Below are 17617 nucleotides of genomic sequence, written 5' to 3'. Positions count from 1 at the left end.
GGGTTATTGAACAGTGGAATGTTCACTTTGAAGTTGGAAAGGCCTTCTCTTACTGCTTTAGCATGACTTGCTTTTTAAGCATAAGGACAGGATTTACAGATTTCACAGCCAGAAGAATAATGCTAAAACTTCCTGTTTTGGTATGTCTTAATTTCCATATAGTGAGTGATGTCTTTAATGTGATATTTCTATTATGTGTTTAATAGAAATGCGGGTACTTAAATATTAATTGTTAATTCTAAATAAACGCACATGAAGTTTCTAAATCCATCAGTTTTTATGAGCAGCTAGCTTTCACTTGAAGAGCTTTTTGCAGGAAGGGGGCAAGGAAAAAACTGGATCAGAATAATAACTAAATATGCATATTACATTTGGAGGGGTCAGGAAATATTAATCTACTTGCAAAAACTGCACTTGACTTCCAGAAGGACAGAGGTATGTGTGATCTTACCAAATGCTGGTGACACTGATGAAATTCAAGCACATCTTGAAAGTACTGCTATCATTCACTTCAAAAGCCATCACAGGTCATGTACTGTGACATTGCTTATAGCAAGCATTATTCATAGGAAGGTTGACAGCACATATAAATCCTGTCCTACCCATATACACTGCAAACACATAAATCTAAATGTATCCTTTAGGCATCAACTCCAGCTGACTTGCAAAGGCCCTTTCTCTATTCCAGCCAAAAAAAAGTGAATCTGCTTGGGTTTATTTTTGTTTTCTTGTACCACTGTAAGCCAGGATTTATGCTATTTAAAGCAAGAGTTATTTTGCTTTATAGTAGTGTAAAAAAAAGGAAAGGAAAATCTTGAAAACCCAAGACAAAACTGTGGTTTTGTTCAGCTGCCAGTTTCCTTTGTATTTTTTAAATAACTGGTAAATTCATTTCAACTTTAAAATATCAAATAGGTTGTCACCTTCTAATTCTGGACTTGTGGAGTGAATTGGTCTTTCTGGAACTACAAGGTGGTTACCAGGTCAAGTGAATTTATGTTCCATTTATTACAGTCTATGTCAAAAAAACCCCAAAGTTTGTTTGTCAGGGGTTACAAGTGATGTACTGCCGTTCATTTTATTTATCAAACTCCTACATCAGCAGTTACTCAAAAACCTCAATAAAAACTTTTAACTTAGGGGTAAAAAGTCTGTTTTAAATTAAGATAAAAGGAAACTGCTCCTTTAGCCAATAAAGCAAAATGAGTGCACAAAATGATGTGGCAGGGCTTGATCTGCATTTTTACTTCTATGCCATTAATCCCCTTCTTTGTTTCCACTTTTATCATACTTTACAATACTACTCAATGTGAAAGGTCCTTCCAGGTTGAGAGCATTGAGGATTCATAACTGAGCATGAACTGCTTCCTTTCTTAAACATCTAAAGCTACCTTTAAAATGTTTATGGCTGAATAGTCAATTATTTAATTCTAGTCTGCACAAGTATATGCTATTTATTTAAAATTACAACAGTAGTTATACAAAAAATATCGAGTTATTGAGTGTGATTACAAATTAAGCATCAAGAAAATAGGAAGCACTTCACCTAGTCTTTTGCTCCACTTCTTTATGCTAAGTGCTATTTTAATTGGTGAAGACTGTATCTCTAACGTGTGACTTAGTATCACAGGTCCAGCTGAAACTGTGATGCAAGATACACAGACTAACCCATAAGTTTCTGTGAGGTGACTCACTGGCAAAGCATTTATCCAAAGCTTTCCCTTGACCCCAGATCCCACTGTCTACACACAGTCATGTACTTTTGTTTCTTGGGAAAGCATTTCTTGCTCCCTATGAATGGACTAACCATTCAGAATATATTTAAACACTCAAATACGGTTGCATAGTAATTATTTATCTTCAGTCCTCAGAATAAAATCACCAATACAGGTGATGAAACACGAGGGAAAAGTTAACACACCCACAAGGACTATGCAACACTTCTTAACGATATTGTCTCCACAATATATGGCAGTGTTTTCCTGTGGCTCAGTTACAAAGGCATATAATGAAAATCACTTGAAAGTCATCTGTTCTCTCTGATCTGCCACTTACCTGTGCATCCCATTTTAAAACTACACAGCTAAGAATGCCCATGCCTTTCTACCTGTTCCCTGGGGTCCAATCACCGTATCACCCTGCCCTGCTCCACATTAATTAAATTAATCTCAGAGCATAACTTTCCAACCTGCACAATGCTTGAAATCTGCGGCTTCCCTTTCAAACCTCAAGAAGGGTTTGTGTGCTTGGAAGTCTCTCTGAGTCTTCTCAGTTCTAACAGTCAAATAAAAATTACTGCTTTCTCCAGAGATCTCATCTTGTTTTTATCTGTAGATATTCATGGCTACAATAATCCTATCAACTTAAAGAAATCTTTGTTTCATTTAATGGATTTTAACGTATAATTAATTATTCTTGCTTTACAGATTGAATCTGGATACAAACTATCAAAATATTGGATAGTTCATGCTTAGTTTTCATAAGAAACTCAGTTTTCTTTAAATCACAAACTATACAATGCAGGCAGGTACTACACTAATGCTCTGAGAATATTTTGCATTGCCACCAGGACAAACACATTTTAAGTTTCCAACAGCTCCATCTACTGTTGTCACTGCACCTTTTTACCACCTCCACCAAGAAGTCATTACTCTTGTGGAACTTTCAGTTAAACCCATTTTGTTAGCATTTTAATGCTGAAACCCACCTGACAGTTCTGGAACTTCCATTTGTATTGACTCACAGAATGTAGAACTCTACAAAAGAGATTCCCATGAGTTTTTTAAAAGAGTTTGTCAAGTACAGTCTTAGAGGTACAAAGAGAAGACCTCTAAGACGGGCCTTCTCTTCTACTACAGCTGATGCCTGAGTGCTGAAGTACTTTGATGTGGTCCCAAGACTGCAGAAACAGAAATTTAGATCTGCAGCTAAACAGACAGTAAAATCTAGTAAAGCTGAGGGGAAAAAAACAAGTAAAACCAAGTCTAGTGTGGTCAATAGACTGTGGCTTCATAATTGACACCAAGTCTGTGTCTTACTATACCTGATTTGATACAAATCAGACACAAGCAGAATTGTATTTCTCTTAAGTTAGTCAGATGGCTTGTTAGAGAGTTGATACTGGTTGTATGCTGACTGCAGGACAGATATCCTCCAGGTCTGCCAGTACAAAAGCAACCAGTCTCCCTGATGGACTTAAAATGTCAGGGAAAGCACAGCCATCACTTTGCATTGTGTGCCCAGGAATCTTTTCCTGCCCCATTTGAGGAGTATTCAGGCTGGATCACCGCCTCATCTGAGAAGGCAGAAGACAGACACCATCCAGGCTTTGTTTGCAATGACTGCTCCAGCTAGGGACCAGGAAGGACTCTGGAACCAAGTGCTCAGGTACCCAAATGGTTCCTGCATGGAAGTGGTAAATGACTTATGCACAGCTGGTGTAAAAGAGGATTATTTTCAGCAACTGTCAATGCACTGCGAGCAGCTGTCCTGTCCTGGTACGGTCACAGATGTAACCTGTTGGTAAGCCCAGAGGACCGGAAGCTAATCCTGGTAGCTGCTCCCAAGCCCTCATGCTCTTCCCCACCTTTACTGTCCTGATTTGAGAGGGAAGAGAATGCTCTGGGCTCTGGGAGGAGCATTTTAGTACACAGAGGATGACCAAGTGATTCAGACTTTGGGGCGTGTGTGAGAGGCACAGATTACATACAGATGTGAGATCTAACAGGCACGGCCTTGCCAATCAACTGCTCCCTTCTATTAGCAAATTCATCTGCTACAGATGAACTCCAACCTGCTTGGAAGGGAGATGTGTCTTTAAAATGGAAAAACAACCCTTTTTTCTGGCATTGAAGAGAGAAATTTGGCTTAAAAAAAAGAATCCCTTTTTCCAGTTTGTGTTTAATGGTAATTTCCTTCATGGACTACACTGCAGTTTGTTAAGCTTTCAACTTGAAACCTGTATTTTAGAAGTACATTAACATGTCATTTCAGCCAGCTTCTATGGAATTCCATGAACAGGGGAGAAAGTCTGTAAGAAAATCCAGGTACTCGAATGAGAAAATCATGATTTCTCTTGCCTGCTTTGTGAGTGGTATTGCAGCCAGGTAATAGGAGGGGCTGTACCCAGTGGAAACCAGGCAAACCCAACCTTTTTAAGGTACTATAGAAACCTATTAGATCCTGCTGGCATTTCCTAGCACCAGAAAACAACCACTGAGGTAGACACTTGGGCCCTCACTCTTTCTAAGCAGGAATCTTAGGAGAAATGACAGGCTCTCCAGCCTTACCCTACAAAAGTAAACCAAATGGAAGGACAGTTTGTCCTTTCTCTTCAGCAAAAAGATTTAAAATAATGCTTTCCTCCTTGTTTTAGAGCATATTTATTCCAGCAGGATCAAAACCTGCAAACACTGTGGTTTTTAAAACAAGGTGTTGGGTTGTCTCTGGCTCTCTCCTGTTTGCTATCACTAATCAGTCTATGCTGCATCTATAGGCCACAATTCTCAACTCAGCAGTACTATTTTTCACTGATCTTCATTTGGCACTTCCAACAGTTTCTGCTTTCCTGAATCATGGAAAGAAAATGTCCAAGAAAAAAACACTGCTATCTGGTTGTACACACACCACTATTCCATGTCACAAGATTTCTTTTTCAGGAGCACTACAGCTCCCTTGCCATGGCATCAGGCTCTAGAACAGCACTGCTTCACAGCTCTGTTGTGAACTACGTTGTGAACAGCTGATGGCTTGTTTCTGTCAATTACTAATGTTTTGTATAATAAATATGCATGCTTTAGGCTTATTAAGTGTAAATAAATACACCAGCTTATAGCACACAGCAAAGCCTCTTCACCAAATAGTGACAGTTTTAGCTCCATACAGACATGCAATAGGAGCAACATCATCCACGAGACTGGGGATGAGAAGAGCAAATTCAGCCTGAGAGGAGGCTGAGAGGGAGGTGATAACAGAGAGTACCAGCAGAAAGTTTCAATACAATTTCAAGAACAGTGAAGTGGTCTCCTTGAGGAATGATGGCATGTGCTACCAGAACAAAGCCACAGGAGTCTCTTTAAGTGTCCTCTATCTTCTCTCTCCATTAACTCAATTTATGAGGATGCTTTAGAGAGCATTCAAGGACCAGGCTTGGAAGCAGCAATTACTGTGCTGTCACTGGTTTAACATCTTTACTCTCTACTTTACATATTCCACAGTCTCACTCTGACCTTGTACGTGCTTTAAATGAGGGAGTGAATACATTGACTGCAAGCATTTAGAAAGTAAGAAAATTTGATTCTCTCTTCAGCTGTTGGTGCCTTCAATATCAGCTCCACCTCAGATCAGGGCAGGACAGAGTCTGGATCTGTCCAGGATCTGTGACAATTTTCTTACTAAACAACAGAACACCACAGACAGTGAAAAATCTGTTACCCCATCTTTGTGAACCAGCCATGGAGAGAAAATTTAGTAGCATCTTTGCCAACTTTGCAGTGGAAAAGATTCCTTTCCATTAAGGTTTCTCCTTGGTAGACCAACTTTTCAAGGTCCCTTGAACATGACAACCAGAGAAGGCTGCTGATATAGGGGGACTGATTGGACCACTGACAGGTATGACATTAGGCACAACTGGACATGTTTAATGAAGAACACAGGTGTCAGACCACCAGAGCCAACATGCTGGGCCAGAGGCATGAAGGCTTGGCCACAATACTTTACCTGATCTCCTTCAGAAAGACGTGGAGCTTATGGCCAGCTGCTGGGAAAGTGCCAAGTCCCCTCCAAAGTTCAGACAAATATAGAGGGACAAAAAATTACAGCTGCTGTGGCATAAAAAGAAGTTTATAAGATTAAGTGGTCCTATTGCAGGTTTTGTAGGTCAGTGCCAGCATTCTGGCTTTGTACAGTAGTGGGTCAGCATTAGCTTATGAAACACATCAAATCCCACTTCTTTCACTGAAGAAAGGGGCTACTTTGTCATTTACCATTTATGATTTCTCCTTGAATTTTTAACCTTGCATACCAAAAATGACATCTTCTTTAGAGAGTGCAGAAAAAGAACTAGTTTAAAAAAACCCAACATTTACCTAATAGTTAAAACCATAAGCATTGTTTTTCTGACATCTAAAATTGGTAACTGGAACAGCTTGATTCTTCAGGCAGCCTAACAGCAAGGGAGGTCACCACCATCATTTACCAGGGCTTACATCGTGGTGTGCTGCAGCTGAGAACCTCCTTCTCCTGGCACTACTTGGATGATATTTTTGGGGTTTTCTTCATAGATGTAATTTAAGGCCGCTGCTTTACACTCAGGATACAGTTTCTTCTAAGAACTAGGATCCCTAAGGCCCCTTGCTTCTCAGTCTCTTCTTCTTTCACACCCTGCTGCTGCTGGTGAGAAGCTTCCCCTCTTCTGGCCTCACATGCAGCTTCTCACATGAAATTCAGGTTTTTGCCATGCCGAAACAGCATCCGATGATGAAATCAGACTTGCCAATACTGGTCCCGCCTTTCTGAACACATGAGAAAAATTCAAACAACAAGCAATGTTTTTCTTATTCAACACACTAGCGTCTTTCATGTCTTTCAGTCCCTAGAATGAAGTGCCTGATTTCCTCCTCAGTTCTTTGTGGGATCAATGCCTCCAAACCACGTCTGTCCAAGCTTCAACCTAACCAGGAATCCAGCCAGCACTCCAGCCTAGGTCAGTTTGTACTGTCACTCATGACACATATATTTGCATAGGAGTGATGACAGAATTGAATCTTACAAAATCTGTATCAGAAATCTTGGCAAGAGGAAGGACCTGCCAAACATAATTGTGGGACTATACAGGAGAGGCATGAGCAACCCCAGCCTGGTGAGATCACACCCTTCCTGGCAGTCAGAAGCAGTCAGGCCGGTGCTGGAGCTGCAAAAAGCTGATGGCAAAGCTCCTCCAGAAGACCAGGAATACACAGCCAAACGATGCCAGCCCGGAGTGTCAGAGCACAAGTCACGCAACTCAGATGCTTTCCCAGCGTTAGCTCCTGGGCCGCCTGTAAAAATATTTGTTTACTTAGAGACAGCAAGCTTCCAGCACCTGTGGCAGAAGAATCGAGAACACTTCGGGGGCTCCAGCTGCGATCGAGCCAAACAGAAGCACTCCAGGAAAGCTCCTCCACTGAGGGCAGGGCAAAGCCATTGGAATTGTGAGGCAATTCCTTCCCTTTACAGCGCGCTCACTTCTTTCCCTCACTCCAGACTACACTTTTTTGACAACAACTGTCCAGGTCGTGCCCGGAGGGCGGGACCGCGGGATGCGGGACTGATGCGCGGCGCCCCCGCCCCCGGCACGTGCCCTCTCCCCGATTGGCGCTCCGTTTCCCGCGTGACGCAGCGCAGGGCGGCGATTGGCTGCGGCGCGACTCAGTGCGGGCGCGCGCGGTTGCCGCGGTGACTGGGCAATGGCGACATGGCGCCGGGCAGCGCGCAGGGAGCGCCCGCCGCCGGCAGGTACGTGCGCGGTTCCCCCGCCCTCACCGTCCCCGCGCTCCCCCGGGGCGGCCGCCGGGGTGACCGGACTCCTCAAGGGGCCGCGGCGCCGCCCCCCGGTGCGTGCGGCCTGCGCGGGCCTCGCGGCCGCGCCCGGCGGCGCCGCCGGCAGTTCGGGGGCCGAGGGTCGTCGGGGGCGGCCGCCGGCGAGTGATGGCGCCTTGTGGTTCCTTCCCCCGGCAGGAGCGGGCCCGGGACGGCGGGCAGAGGCCCCGCAGCGCACAGCGTGTGCATGGTGTCGGACTTCTTCTACCCCAACATGGGGGGCGTGGAGAGCCACGTGTACCAGCTGTCGCAGTGCCTCATCGAGCGCGGCCACAAGGTCCTGGTGGTCACCCACGCCTACGGCCACAGGAAGGGCGTCCGCTATCTCACCAGCGGGCTCAAAGTGTACTACCTGCCCCTAAAGGTGATGTACAACCAGTCCACGGCCACCACGTTGTTCCACAGCCTGCCCTTGCTCAGGTACATCTTCGTGCGGGAGAGGGTGACCATCGTGCACGCCCACAGCTCCTTCTCCGCCATGGCCCACGATGCGCTGTTCCACGCCAAGACCATGGGGCTGCGCACCGTCTTCACGGACCACTCCCTCTTCGGGTTCGCCGATGTCAGCTCGGTGCTGACCAACAAGCTGCTGACGGTGTCCCTGTGCGACACCAACCACATCATCTGCGTGTCCTACACGAGTAAGGAGAACACGGTGCTGCGAGCGGCTCTGGACCCTCGGATAGTCTCTGTCATCCCCAACGCTGTCGATCCCACCGACTTCACTCCAGACCCGTCAAGGAGAGATGACAGTACAGTAACAATTGTTGTTGTCAGCAGACTTGTTTACAGAAAAGGTAATGGCGATTAAAATGTAAGTTTATTTTGGTTCTTTTTCTTTAGGAAGATCTTGGTTAGGTACCACTTACACTGTGTCTGTGGTATGGATGGAATTTTCAATGGGAGTGGTGAGGTGGCCGTTCTGAGCCTTTGTGTCTGTGCACTCAAGAAGAAGAAATGTACATTTTGGTTTGCATGTGTTGGTTCAGAGTTTTGTTTCTTCTGTAATATTGAAGATACTGAAAATTGCAATTTATAAAATAGAAGGTTTGGCTTATGTTGGACATATGATTTAGGCCCTAATCTATCTATTCTCTTGGAAGTGTTTTAATAGTTTTTTATTTAATGAAGTGACAGCAACTTAAGTGATTTTTTTTCATATTTGTCTCTTAATAGATCAAAAACTGTGGGTTTTTTTCGTAATTTTATATACAACAGTGTAACTGTCTTCAAGAGACTTTTTTTCCCCTACTCTTGAATAGAGTTATAGCAGTGGGATACATCATGAGAAGTTCTGAAATCAAGTACAGTAACTGCTTGCCCTTAATTTTCTACTCTTAGGTATAGATTTGCTTAGTGGTATAATTCCTGAGCTCTGTCAGAAATATCCAGAGTTACATTTCTTAGTTGGAGGAGAAGGACCAAAACGAATTGTGCTGGAAGAAGTCCGGGAAAGATACCAGCTCCATGACAGGTTTGTTTTGTGAATGTCTGTGACCTTTCAATGTACTTCAGGGGTGGGGAACTGCCTGAGCCCTCCCCCCAAAAAAACTGAAAATTTGAGGCTGGCGAAGATGAAATTTATTACAGGCAAAGCAAATAGACCAGACACTCGCTGAAGACTTTGAGAGTTGGACTGTGATCCTGCAAGTTGATTAATAAAACTAGACTCTAAATGAGCCTTCGCTCAAGTCATAGAAAAGTTGACTTAGATATAAATTTGTCATATTCCTCTCTGCAACCATGATGCTTGGATCACATATTACTGTGTGGCCAAAGGTGTTAGCTCATTTGTGTCACTGCTGCTGTGATGGTGACTGCTAGTAATTTTTTTTTATTTCACTATGAAACCCTTGGCATAGTGCTTATCTAATGCTCTTGTGATATTACAAACATGTACCGCGTTACCAAAACGTTCCCATGATACATATGCATTTATGTATTTTTGAGGGTTTTCATGATCAAAGCCAGTTTTATGTTCTTAATTTTTCATTTTCTTTTTTATTTTTTTTGTTGCCTGTTTTGTAATTCCGTCAATGATTCCCCTCATAAAATTATTTTTCAGTATCATTCTCCTTTTATTCTTTGCTGTTTTTTGGTATCTCTTAAAAATAATAGGTTCTGATCATTGTATCATAAATACTTTTGCCCCCTCAGACTCTGATTGATCAGACCTCACAATGAAAATTTAAACAATGCATTTGACAAATCTTAGTTATTAACTGAAGGAAAACATTTTCTCTTGCAGAACTAGAAAGCTCAGTAGAATGTTTTGAAGGCAGTTGTCATTATAACAGCAACTTCTCCCCTCAACTTTATTTTCAGAAGTTTCTTTCAATGTGACAATAAAAAGCAGTCTTCTATTTCTCCATTGCTGGAAAAAATTAGAGAAAATGGAACCAAGGTGCCTTTGTTCATTCTCTCACTGTACAAATGTGAACCATTGGTACCTTTTTCAGAATATATGTAACACTGTACAGCACTATTACAGTCCAAATGTAGTGTTTATCTCTATTATTTCTGTCCTCTTGTATGCAGAGTACGTCTTCTCGGAGCCTTGGAACACCAGGATGTTAGAAATGTGCTAGTCCAGGGACACATTTTTCTCAACACTTCCCTCACTGAGGCCTTTTGTATGGCTATTGTGGAAGCAGCAAGCTGTGGTTTACAGGTAAAAAGAAAATCTCAGTATCTAGAGAGCATTTATCCATTTTAAACAAAGGTCACAATCAAATAAAATGTGGTTGTAACATTTGGTTTCATCTGAGACTGTCTTTAAAAAGGTGGATAAATATTATCCCCATTTACAGATCACCTGGAAGCTAAGACAGGATGGTTAATTGAAACTACTTAAGCTCTGAGAAGAAATTTGTGCAGAATTGGGAATAAAACTTAGATCTGCTCTCAGTTCCCCGGACTAGCCAGACTGCCTCTCCAAAATGCTATTTTATATGTACTCCTTTACAGAGTTTTGGGGTGGTTGATGTTCACAAATGTTTACTTTGACACTGCTTCGAGAGGACCTGCAGAAAAATTGCCTGACTATGTAGGGATTCAAGAGAAGAGTTGGAGAGAGAGAGAACTGTAAAGTCCTTTCTGGCTAATTTACAACTCAGATTAACAACTTAAAAGAAGTCGAATCAATAGCCATAAAGAACTTAAATTTTCACATTAAAATATGAAGAAACTTTATTAAAAAGACAGACTGATATGAGTATCTGATTTACAGGAAGTATAGAAAATATGAGCGACTTGATTTTTTTCTTTTCTTCAGTATCTTTTGATGGCAGTTACAACCTAGTTGTGGTAGTTATTCCCTTGTTATCTGTTTTCCTCTTTAGAGGTGAGGAAGTTCTGCAGTTTCTTTTTGTTGCCTGCTTTTAGAGATGATTACACAATGTGAGTCTTAGTAATTTCTGATTTCCTTCTAAAAATAATAATTCAGATTAAAATTACTGAACTGATAAATGAATTCTTTTAAATGTTCAGTAGCCTAGAAGGCATAGACTGAAAGTGCATGTGGTAAAACTGTCCTCTCCAAATAGAGGTAACATATTTTATGAGGGACTTTGGAGGAAGAATCCAACACCTGGTTACACGGATTTAGTTTTGTACTGTTACAAACACCTTTAGGAAAGATGTCTCATAAGCACTCATTAGACCAAGTCTTCTGGTTTATCATGCCACCAAAGAATCGCTCTGGACATTGTTAAAGATAATCTGCTACGCCAGGTCTTTTCTGGGGCCTACACCTGGAGTTCACGTACTGATCAAATTCCCAAAGCATGATATTTTTCTTCTCAAGTGCTGCATCTAAACACTGTATTAGCAGTACCACCACACAGTTTTATTGCTGTGCTGCATATGTACTGTTTCTTTTGTTTGTTTCCAAGGTGGTGAGTACAAGAGTCGGTGGGATTCCTGAGGTGCTTCCAGAAAATCTCATTATTTTATGTGAGCCTTCCGTGAAATCTTTGTGTGATGGATTAGAAAAAGCTATTGCCCAACTCAGATCAGGAACACTTCCATCTCCAGAAACTGTTCATAATAAAGTAAAGACATTTTATACATGGAGGAATGTTGCAGAGAGAACTGAGAAAGTACGTATAACCACTTCTTTTAAATTCTCATAAAATACATTTCTGAAACAGCTGCTGCTTTGAAATATTACAATGTACATTTTCTGTGTAATCTTCCAGTGTAATTTTTAAACATGTTTCCTGTCAAACATATACGGTTTTAAAAGGTTCAGAGGATGCTTTTTGTTTTCCCCAAATACTTCCCTAGATACCTGTTTTTTTTTTCTATTTGTATTTTTTAATATGCTGTAACTGCTGACAAATATTTTGAAGAACAGCCTAGTTCTTTAGTTAGATTTCTACTCGTGTTTACTCAAGTCTTCTCATGAAGTAACTTTTCTGGCATAACTGGAAAATATGCTGTATAAGAGGTATGAAATCGTAAAGACAGGTCACGACTAAGTTTTGTCTGCCACGTGCTAACAAGGGGTTTAAAATTATGAGAGGTAGTTTAATGCCAGAAGGCTGAACTATAGCTGAATTTACATAAGCTGTCGTTATAATGAAAATTAATTTTCATAGTTTTGAAATGGTATTTCAGAATTAGAACCGCACTTCAGCATAAAACCTCTGCCGTTAGTGAAGAATGGTAACTGCAGTAATGTTACAAAAACCTGTGGAGATGTGTCACTTCTGACTTCAGGTCCTGTGTTTTAGGAAGGAGAGAACAGATGAACCACATGCTTCCTACTTACACTGTAGTGCACTTAGATATGGCTCTTGTAAGCCACCTTGAAGTATCATGTACAACTAGTTTATCATTTTCAAGTGCAATATTTGAATTGCAAAGTTTTTATAGAAGTTAGCCTAGATTTCAGGTTTTTTTATGTAGCCCATTCTTCAAAAACCCCCACAAAAACTCTTGTTAGGAAAAATGTTCATATAATTGGCAGAAGTATGCATGGAACTCGCATTGTACACAATACAGTTGTTAGCTCATTGTTAAGTTACCTGTTTTAAGATCTTATTTTATGTCTCCTCCCCATTTAGGTGTATGACAGGGTTGCAGATGAACTGGTTTTACCAATGGATCAACGACTTGACAGACTAATGTCTCACTGTGGCCCAGTGACTGGGTGTATTTTTGCTTTTTTTGCTGTTCTGAACTTCCTTCTCTTGGCGTTTCTGAGGTGGATGACTCCAGATTCCATTATTGATGTTGCAATAGATGCCACAGGACCTGAAGGTGCATGGACTAAACAGTATTTTTCGGGAAAAAAAAAGAAGAATTAAAGAAGAACTTCCAAGCTCCTAAAATGCTCGAGTGGTGAGGGAAGAATGCATCAGTCACTAAAGGGTTTAATTCTTGCTGACAGAGACCTTACTCTTACAGTTCTTCAGTTTCTTTTTGAAGTTCTTGGAAAGAAACTTGGTTAAATGTGCTACCTCAATTTAGGATGATATTTTTAGTTTACTTTCGAATTCATGCAAATTTATAGACATCTCTTTGCACTTAAAACTGGGAGGAGAACATGGGGTTTTATATGTGTTAAAAGCCTTTGAAACAAAACCACAAGATTTTTCTGAATATTTCAGAAAGTGATTTAAACTTTAGTAGTATTTGGAAAAGCAAAACACAAACATTATTAGCTTACAGTAGTCTCTGCTAATCTGTGATATTTACTGTGATCTTTGTTGTAAGACTTCTTTCAAAATAACTTCAAACCCAACAAAACACATTTTTTCTCTCCTCAAATGAAAATGGCACTTGAAATTAGTCATAAAGTCCATTACCATGTAAATTTCAGAGACTTATTTCTAGTAGTTGTGTGCCAGTGACAGTGTTTTGCCTGCACAGCATTATTATTTTGAAGTTCTTCCCTAGTCAGATTTGATCCTTCTGTTGCTAAATGAAAATTCCATAATGATTTTTTGATATTTTCAGAGGTGCTAAATTTATTCAGTTCACTTACATGTGTGAAAGTGGTGTAAAGCTTATAGCAGTTTTTTTCAGTACATAGCTGAAGAAATAGTATTATTTAGAGATAATACAGCCTTCAGAAACATCTCAGGCCTGAAAACTCTTCCAGCAGACTGTGCCAAAGTGTGAAGTAACATGTGTGAGAGAGAGTGAAATCTATGAAGGGCTTAACAAGTACCATTGTGCTTGATCACTCTCTCTCCCCTCTCACCTCCTACCCACTGGGTTTTTTTTCTCCCCTTTTCTCTTTTTCCTTCCCCTTACTTAAGACCAAAGTGGCATTTCAGTCCATCTCTGGGAGAGACAGTGTTCAGAGTGTGAGATTTCACCTACACAACATCTGAGACACTGTCTGTCAGGTTCTGCAAGTGAAATCTTAGGAATCTTAGGAAGGTATCCCTTAAGTGGAAGGTATTCCTTAAGTGGGTGCTTTTCACAGAGAGGTAAAAAAAAATGTGGCTCCTTGCAATTGTTAGGATTCCTGAGCAATGTATACCTGGGACAAGAGGCAGCACAGCGTGCCAGTGTGTGAGAGGAGGCGTTCATCTCATTTCTGTTAACCACCCCTAAAATTCCCCCTTGTCTAATGAACTGGGTTCATTTATTTTCCAAGCATCACTGGTGACTAAATTTTATGACTCTTGAGTATTGTGTACTGTCAGACACTGTATTAATATTAACACTGTGCAATATGAAAATACTGTTTCCAAACCCTTGAAGGGTAGTATTTAAAACACAACTTCGTCTTGTTTGGTTAGAGATGTAATTCCACAAACATAATTTCATTGAACATATTTTCATGGAACACAGAAAGGTAATGTAAAATAAACGCCATATACAAAGACTATTTTCTTTTACTAGAATTTTTAGCCTTTGATATGTAACATACAATGTGTTGTATTACATTTTGAATTTTTTGAGCCCTGCATTAAAAGTGGAGGTCAACTAAAATGGTGCCATATGGATTAAGGATAAATGGGTGGAATTAAGATAATATTTTACTTTTCTAAGTCACTCTTTTTTTGGTGTTTGTTTTTTTTTCCAAACATTCAAGTTTCTAACAACTATTTGAAAATACTAATTATCGCTCTAGGGAAATGTTATATGTATATTTGTAATAATATTTTGCTGATTCTGGTTTATTTCTTTTTGGTTTCCTGCAACGTCTACAAACACAAATCAAAGAGATTGTCAAAACCTATTCAAAATACCTTTTTCTTTTGTGGAACATTGTGTACTTATGAATAACATAATAAAACATTGTTATAGTCTTGTTTACAAGCCCAATGTAAAGTTTATGTAGAGGTTTATTAACCTTTCCATAAAGAGTGGATATATTTCATTAGTATGTGGGAACATACAATTAGAAAGTACAAGAATACACACCATGTTGCTGCTTCCCATCACTGGTGGTTGGAGTTCTTATAAAAAGATGATTATTAAAAAACATTCTGTACAAGCTGCCATAAAAACTTAATCCATAACTAGTTTGACCACAAATATGCTGTTTCTCAAGTAACACCACTTGTATTACGCAGAACTCTCTGCAGGAATGATTCACTTTCTGACCTTGTACAGTGGGCTAAGGGGTGATGTCTCTGCACCATTTTTACAGTTTTAAAAAAATCAGTGGGTGACATGGAAAAAGTTAAATAAAATAATCACAGCACTAAAAAAATGAACTGAGATAATGAGTGTAGTTAGAAATTTATAAAATAACAAAAAAAAAGTCTAAAATGTTTAAATTGTGCTTGTAGGTAATGTGATCATTATGAAATAACGAGGAGATGTTACCAAAGAGAGAGTGATACTAAGGTCTTGCACAGAGCAGAGCCTCTGGCATGTAGGTGGAGGGAACACCCAAAAAACACCTTTATATAGGGTCCCCCAAAGTCTGCAATGAAATTCCATCCCCCAGGCACAAGGAGAAATGGTGTTTCCAATACATTATATGCAGATGCTGTGAATTAAGATGTGGACAGTGTGTTGATAATTGAAAATTGTATGTTAAACCAGAACAAGCCTCTAGTTAAGTATGGATGTAAGATTAGTCTTTCAGATTGCATTTTAGTGGATGTGCACGGATCTGCATCTTTTTGAAATAAACATATTTTTTCCCTTTTGATATTTACTTCTCTTCACTAGTCCCTTTTTTTCATATATGTGTAGGCTTTTAAAAAATAATTGTAAAAGTAGATCTTTCTGATGCTTCAGTAAAATGCAGACTTTATATAAATAGATGTAAGAATAATCAATCTCAAAATGGTTTTATGGGTTTCTTGAATCAAAAAATATTTAGATATTTTTAGTGTTTGATTTGCTATCTTTAAACTACTCTCCTGATATTTCCTGTGCATCCTCACACCCATAGTATGTTGACTTCCATAATTTTTCCTAATTACTTGAGCATTGACATAGATAAAAGGTGGATATTTTTTAAGGGAACAAAACTAAAGGGAGGATATGGTTATGCATCTGAATTTACCATTTATGCATTTTTCTTGTAAACCCAACAGGTAGATTGGGTTATTTTCAGGTTCTGACTTGCTTCAACACTGTCATAATTCTGGAGATGATATTTGTGAGGGATTCATCGAACTTTAACTGTGAATAAATGGTTGTCTAGAAAATGCTAGTTTTTTAAGCTCATTGTTTAAGCAGGACGGACTGATGCATTACTGGCCAACACAGGTGTTGGAGGTAGATGGGGGAAATTAATTGCCTGCTGGAATTTGCTGTCTTGCTGCCCAAGAAGCAGCAGGAGTTTCGATAACCAGACCTTACATGCTGTGGTGGGTGGCAGATAGGCGAGGTGAACCCCACATTGCCTTGAGAGCAACCAGTGAGTCACTGTATACATCTCTTTTCAAAAGCAGGAGTGTTGCAAGTGTGCTGACCTAGGGATGCAAATAAGGCAAGGCTTGTATGGGAATAGTGTCATTTATTAGACCCAACTGATAGAAAATAAATATCTCGGCTCTCTGTACAGATGTTTTTGTTCTGATCTCTTCTGTTCAAGACAGGGTGTTTCTGTCTCCTGTTTTTCCTCACTTGTTTTACTTTGAATATATTTGATGTTCACACTCTTGATGATATAAGTTAAAAATACTATGCTGTAATTCAAAGATTGTCTAGCATAAGAATAGACCAATACCTTTTTTAATTTCTTTGAGATGAGGATCCCTCCAATTTTTATTTCCTTGCCAAATTCTTCACATCTGACATTTCTTGCTGTTGGATAAAGTTATGGTCAACCAAAATGAAAATCAGTTGTCTTCTAAGCTGGATTGCCTTATCTTTTGTTCTGATTCCTTGCACATTTGTAAACTAAGGATATATAAACATTATCTTTCCAGTTCTTTGGAGGATCTAGCTAAACTACTTCTATTCATTCACTTTCTCATGACATTTTCTGGATATTTTGATTTAACAATTTATTAATCCTAGTTGTAAGCAAGAGCGGTTCATGGAGTACTTTGGGCATCTTGCAGAAGTTCTCAATGAGGTGTGTTTTATCTATGGAGGGCTGACTTGTTCACTCAAGTCTCAATGGAGTTGTATAATCCACCTCATTCAGCTCACAATGATGATTCTCCACAGAGCGAGGAAGGAACTGTGAGAATCCTGTTTCTGCACTGTCATTGCTGTTCTCTTGTGTTCTACCCGTTCTCATGCCTACATTATGTTGCTCACCTCTCTTCAGTTTAAAAAATACCTGCCATTTCCCAGTGATAACTCCTGATCTTGCAATGGTTACATGACTATCACCTTCACCAATTTTGTTTCCATGTGCTGTTCAGCCATCTTCCCACTGATGATTTTCTTTTTAATCCACCACAGTAATTTTCCCAGTGCTCTTGTATGCTAAGAACAGATTAAGAGATTACACAAGCTTTTCTCAAATTAGTCGTTCCATAATTTAACTAAAAATCTTTAGTTGTCTTGTTCTGAAGCCAGGAGGATAATTTTGCTGCTACACAAATAGAGTTTGTCCTGGAAGAGTCATGTTCCTGTGACTGCTTCCAAGTGGTCAAACTTC

At 40.0% G+C, this 17617-nt stretch overlaps 1 protein-coding gene across 1 annotated transcript; it reads left to right on the top strand.

Annotated features, from left to right (window-relative positions):
* The first annotated feature begins 7381 nt into the window (after nucleotides 1-7381).
* On the top strand, nucleotides 7382-15705 carry PIGA (phosphatidylinositol glycan anchor biosynthesis class A). The gene is made up of 6 exons (XM_027688895.1): nucleotides 7382-7494; nucleotides 7717-8375; nucleotides 8920-9052; nucleotides 10117-10249; nucleotides 11472-11678; nucleotides 12648-15705. Exons 1-6 carry the CDS (start codon nucleotides 7454-7456, stop codon nucleotides 12888-12890), a joined length of 1416 nt encoding a protein of 471 aa, XP_027544696.1. The 5' UTR covers nucleotides 7382-7453; the 3' UTR covers nucleotides 12891-15705.
* The last annotated feature ends 1912 nt before the right edge of the window (nucleotides 15706-17617 follow it).

Source organism: Neopelma chrysocephalum, unplaced genomic scaffold (genome assembly GCF_003984885.1).
Source record: "Neopelma chrysocephalum unplaced genomic scaffold, ASM398488v2 Primary Assembly neopelma1_76, whole genome shotgun sequence".
NCBI lineage: Eukaryota > Metazoa > Chordata > Aves > Passeriformes > Pipridae > Neopelma > Neopelma chrysocephalum.
This window is presented reverse-complemented; position numbering and strand designations above follow the sequence as displayed.

What these genes read in the sequence shown, in the direction of transcription:
- PIGA (XM_027688895.1), top strand. Translation starts at nt 7,454, where the DNA reads ATGGCGCCGGGCAGCGCGCAGGGAGCGCCCGCCGCCGGCAG. An exon ending in AGATACCAGCTCCATGACAG is followed by an intron (nt 9,053 to 10,116) that starts GTTTGTTTTGTG and finishes TCTTGTATGCAG; the next exon opens with AGTACGTCTTCTCGGAGCCT. An exon ending in CAGCAAGCTGTGGTTTACAG is followed by an intron (nt 10,250 to 11,471) that starts GTAAAAAGAAAA and finishes TTTGTTTCCAAG; the next exon opens with GTGGTGAGTACAAGAGTCGG.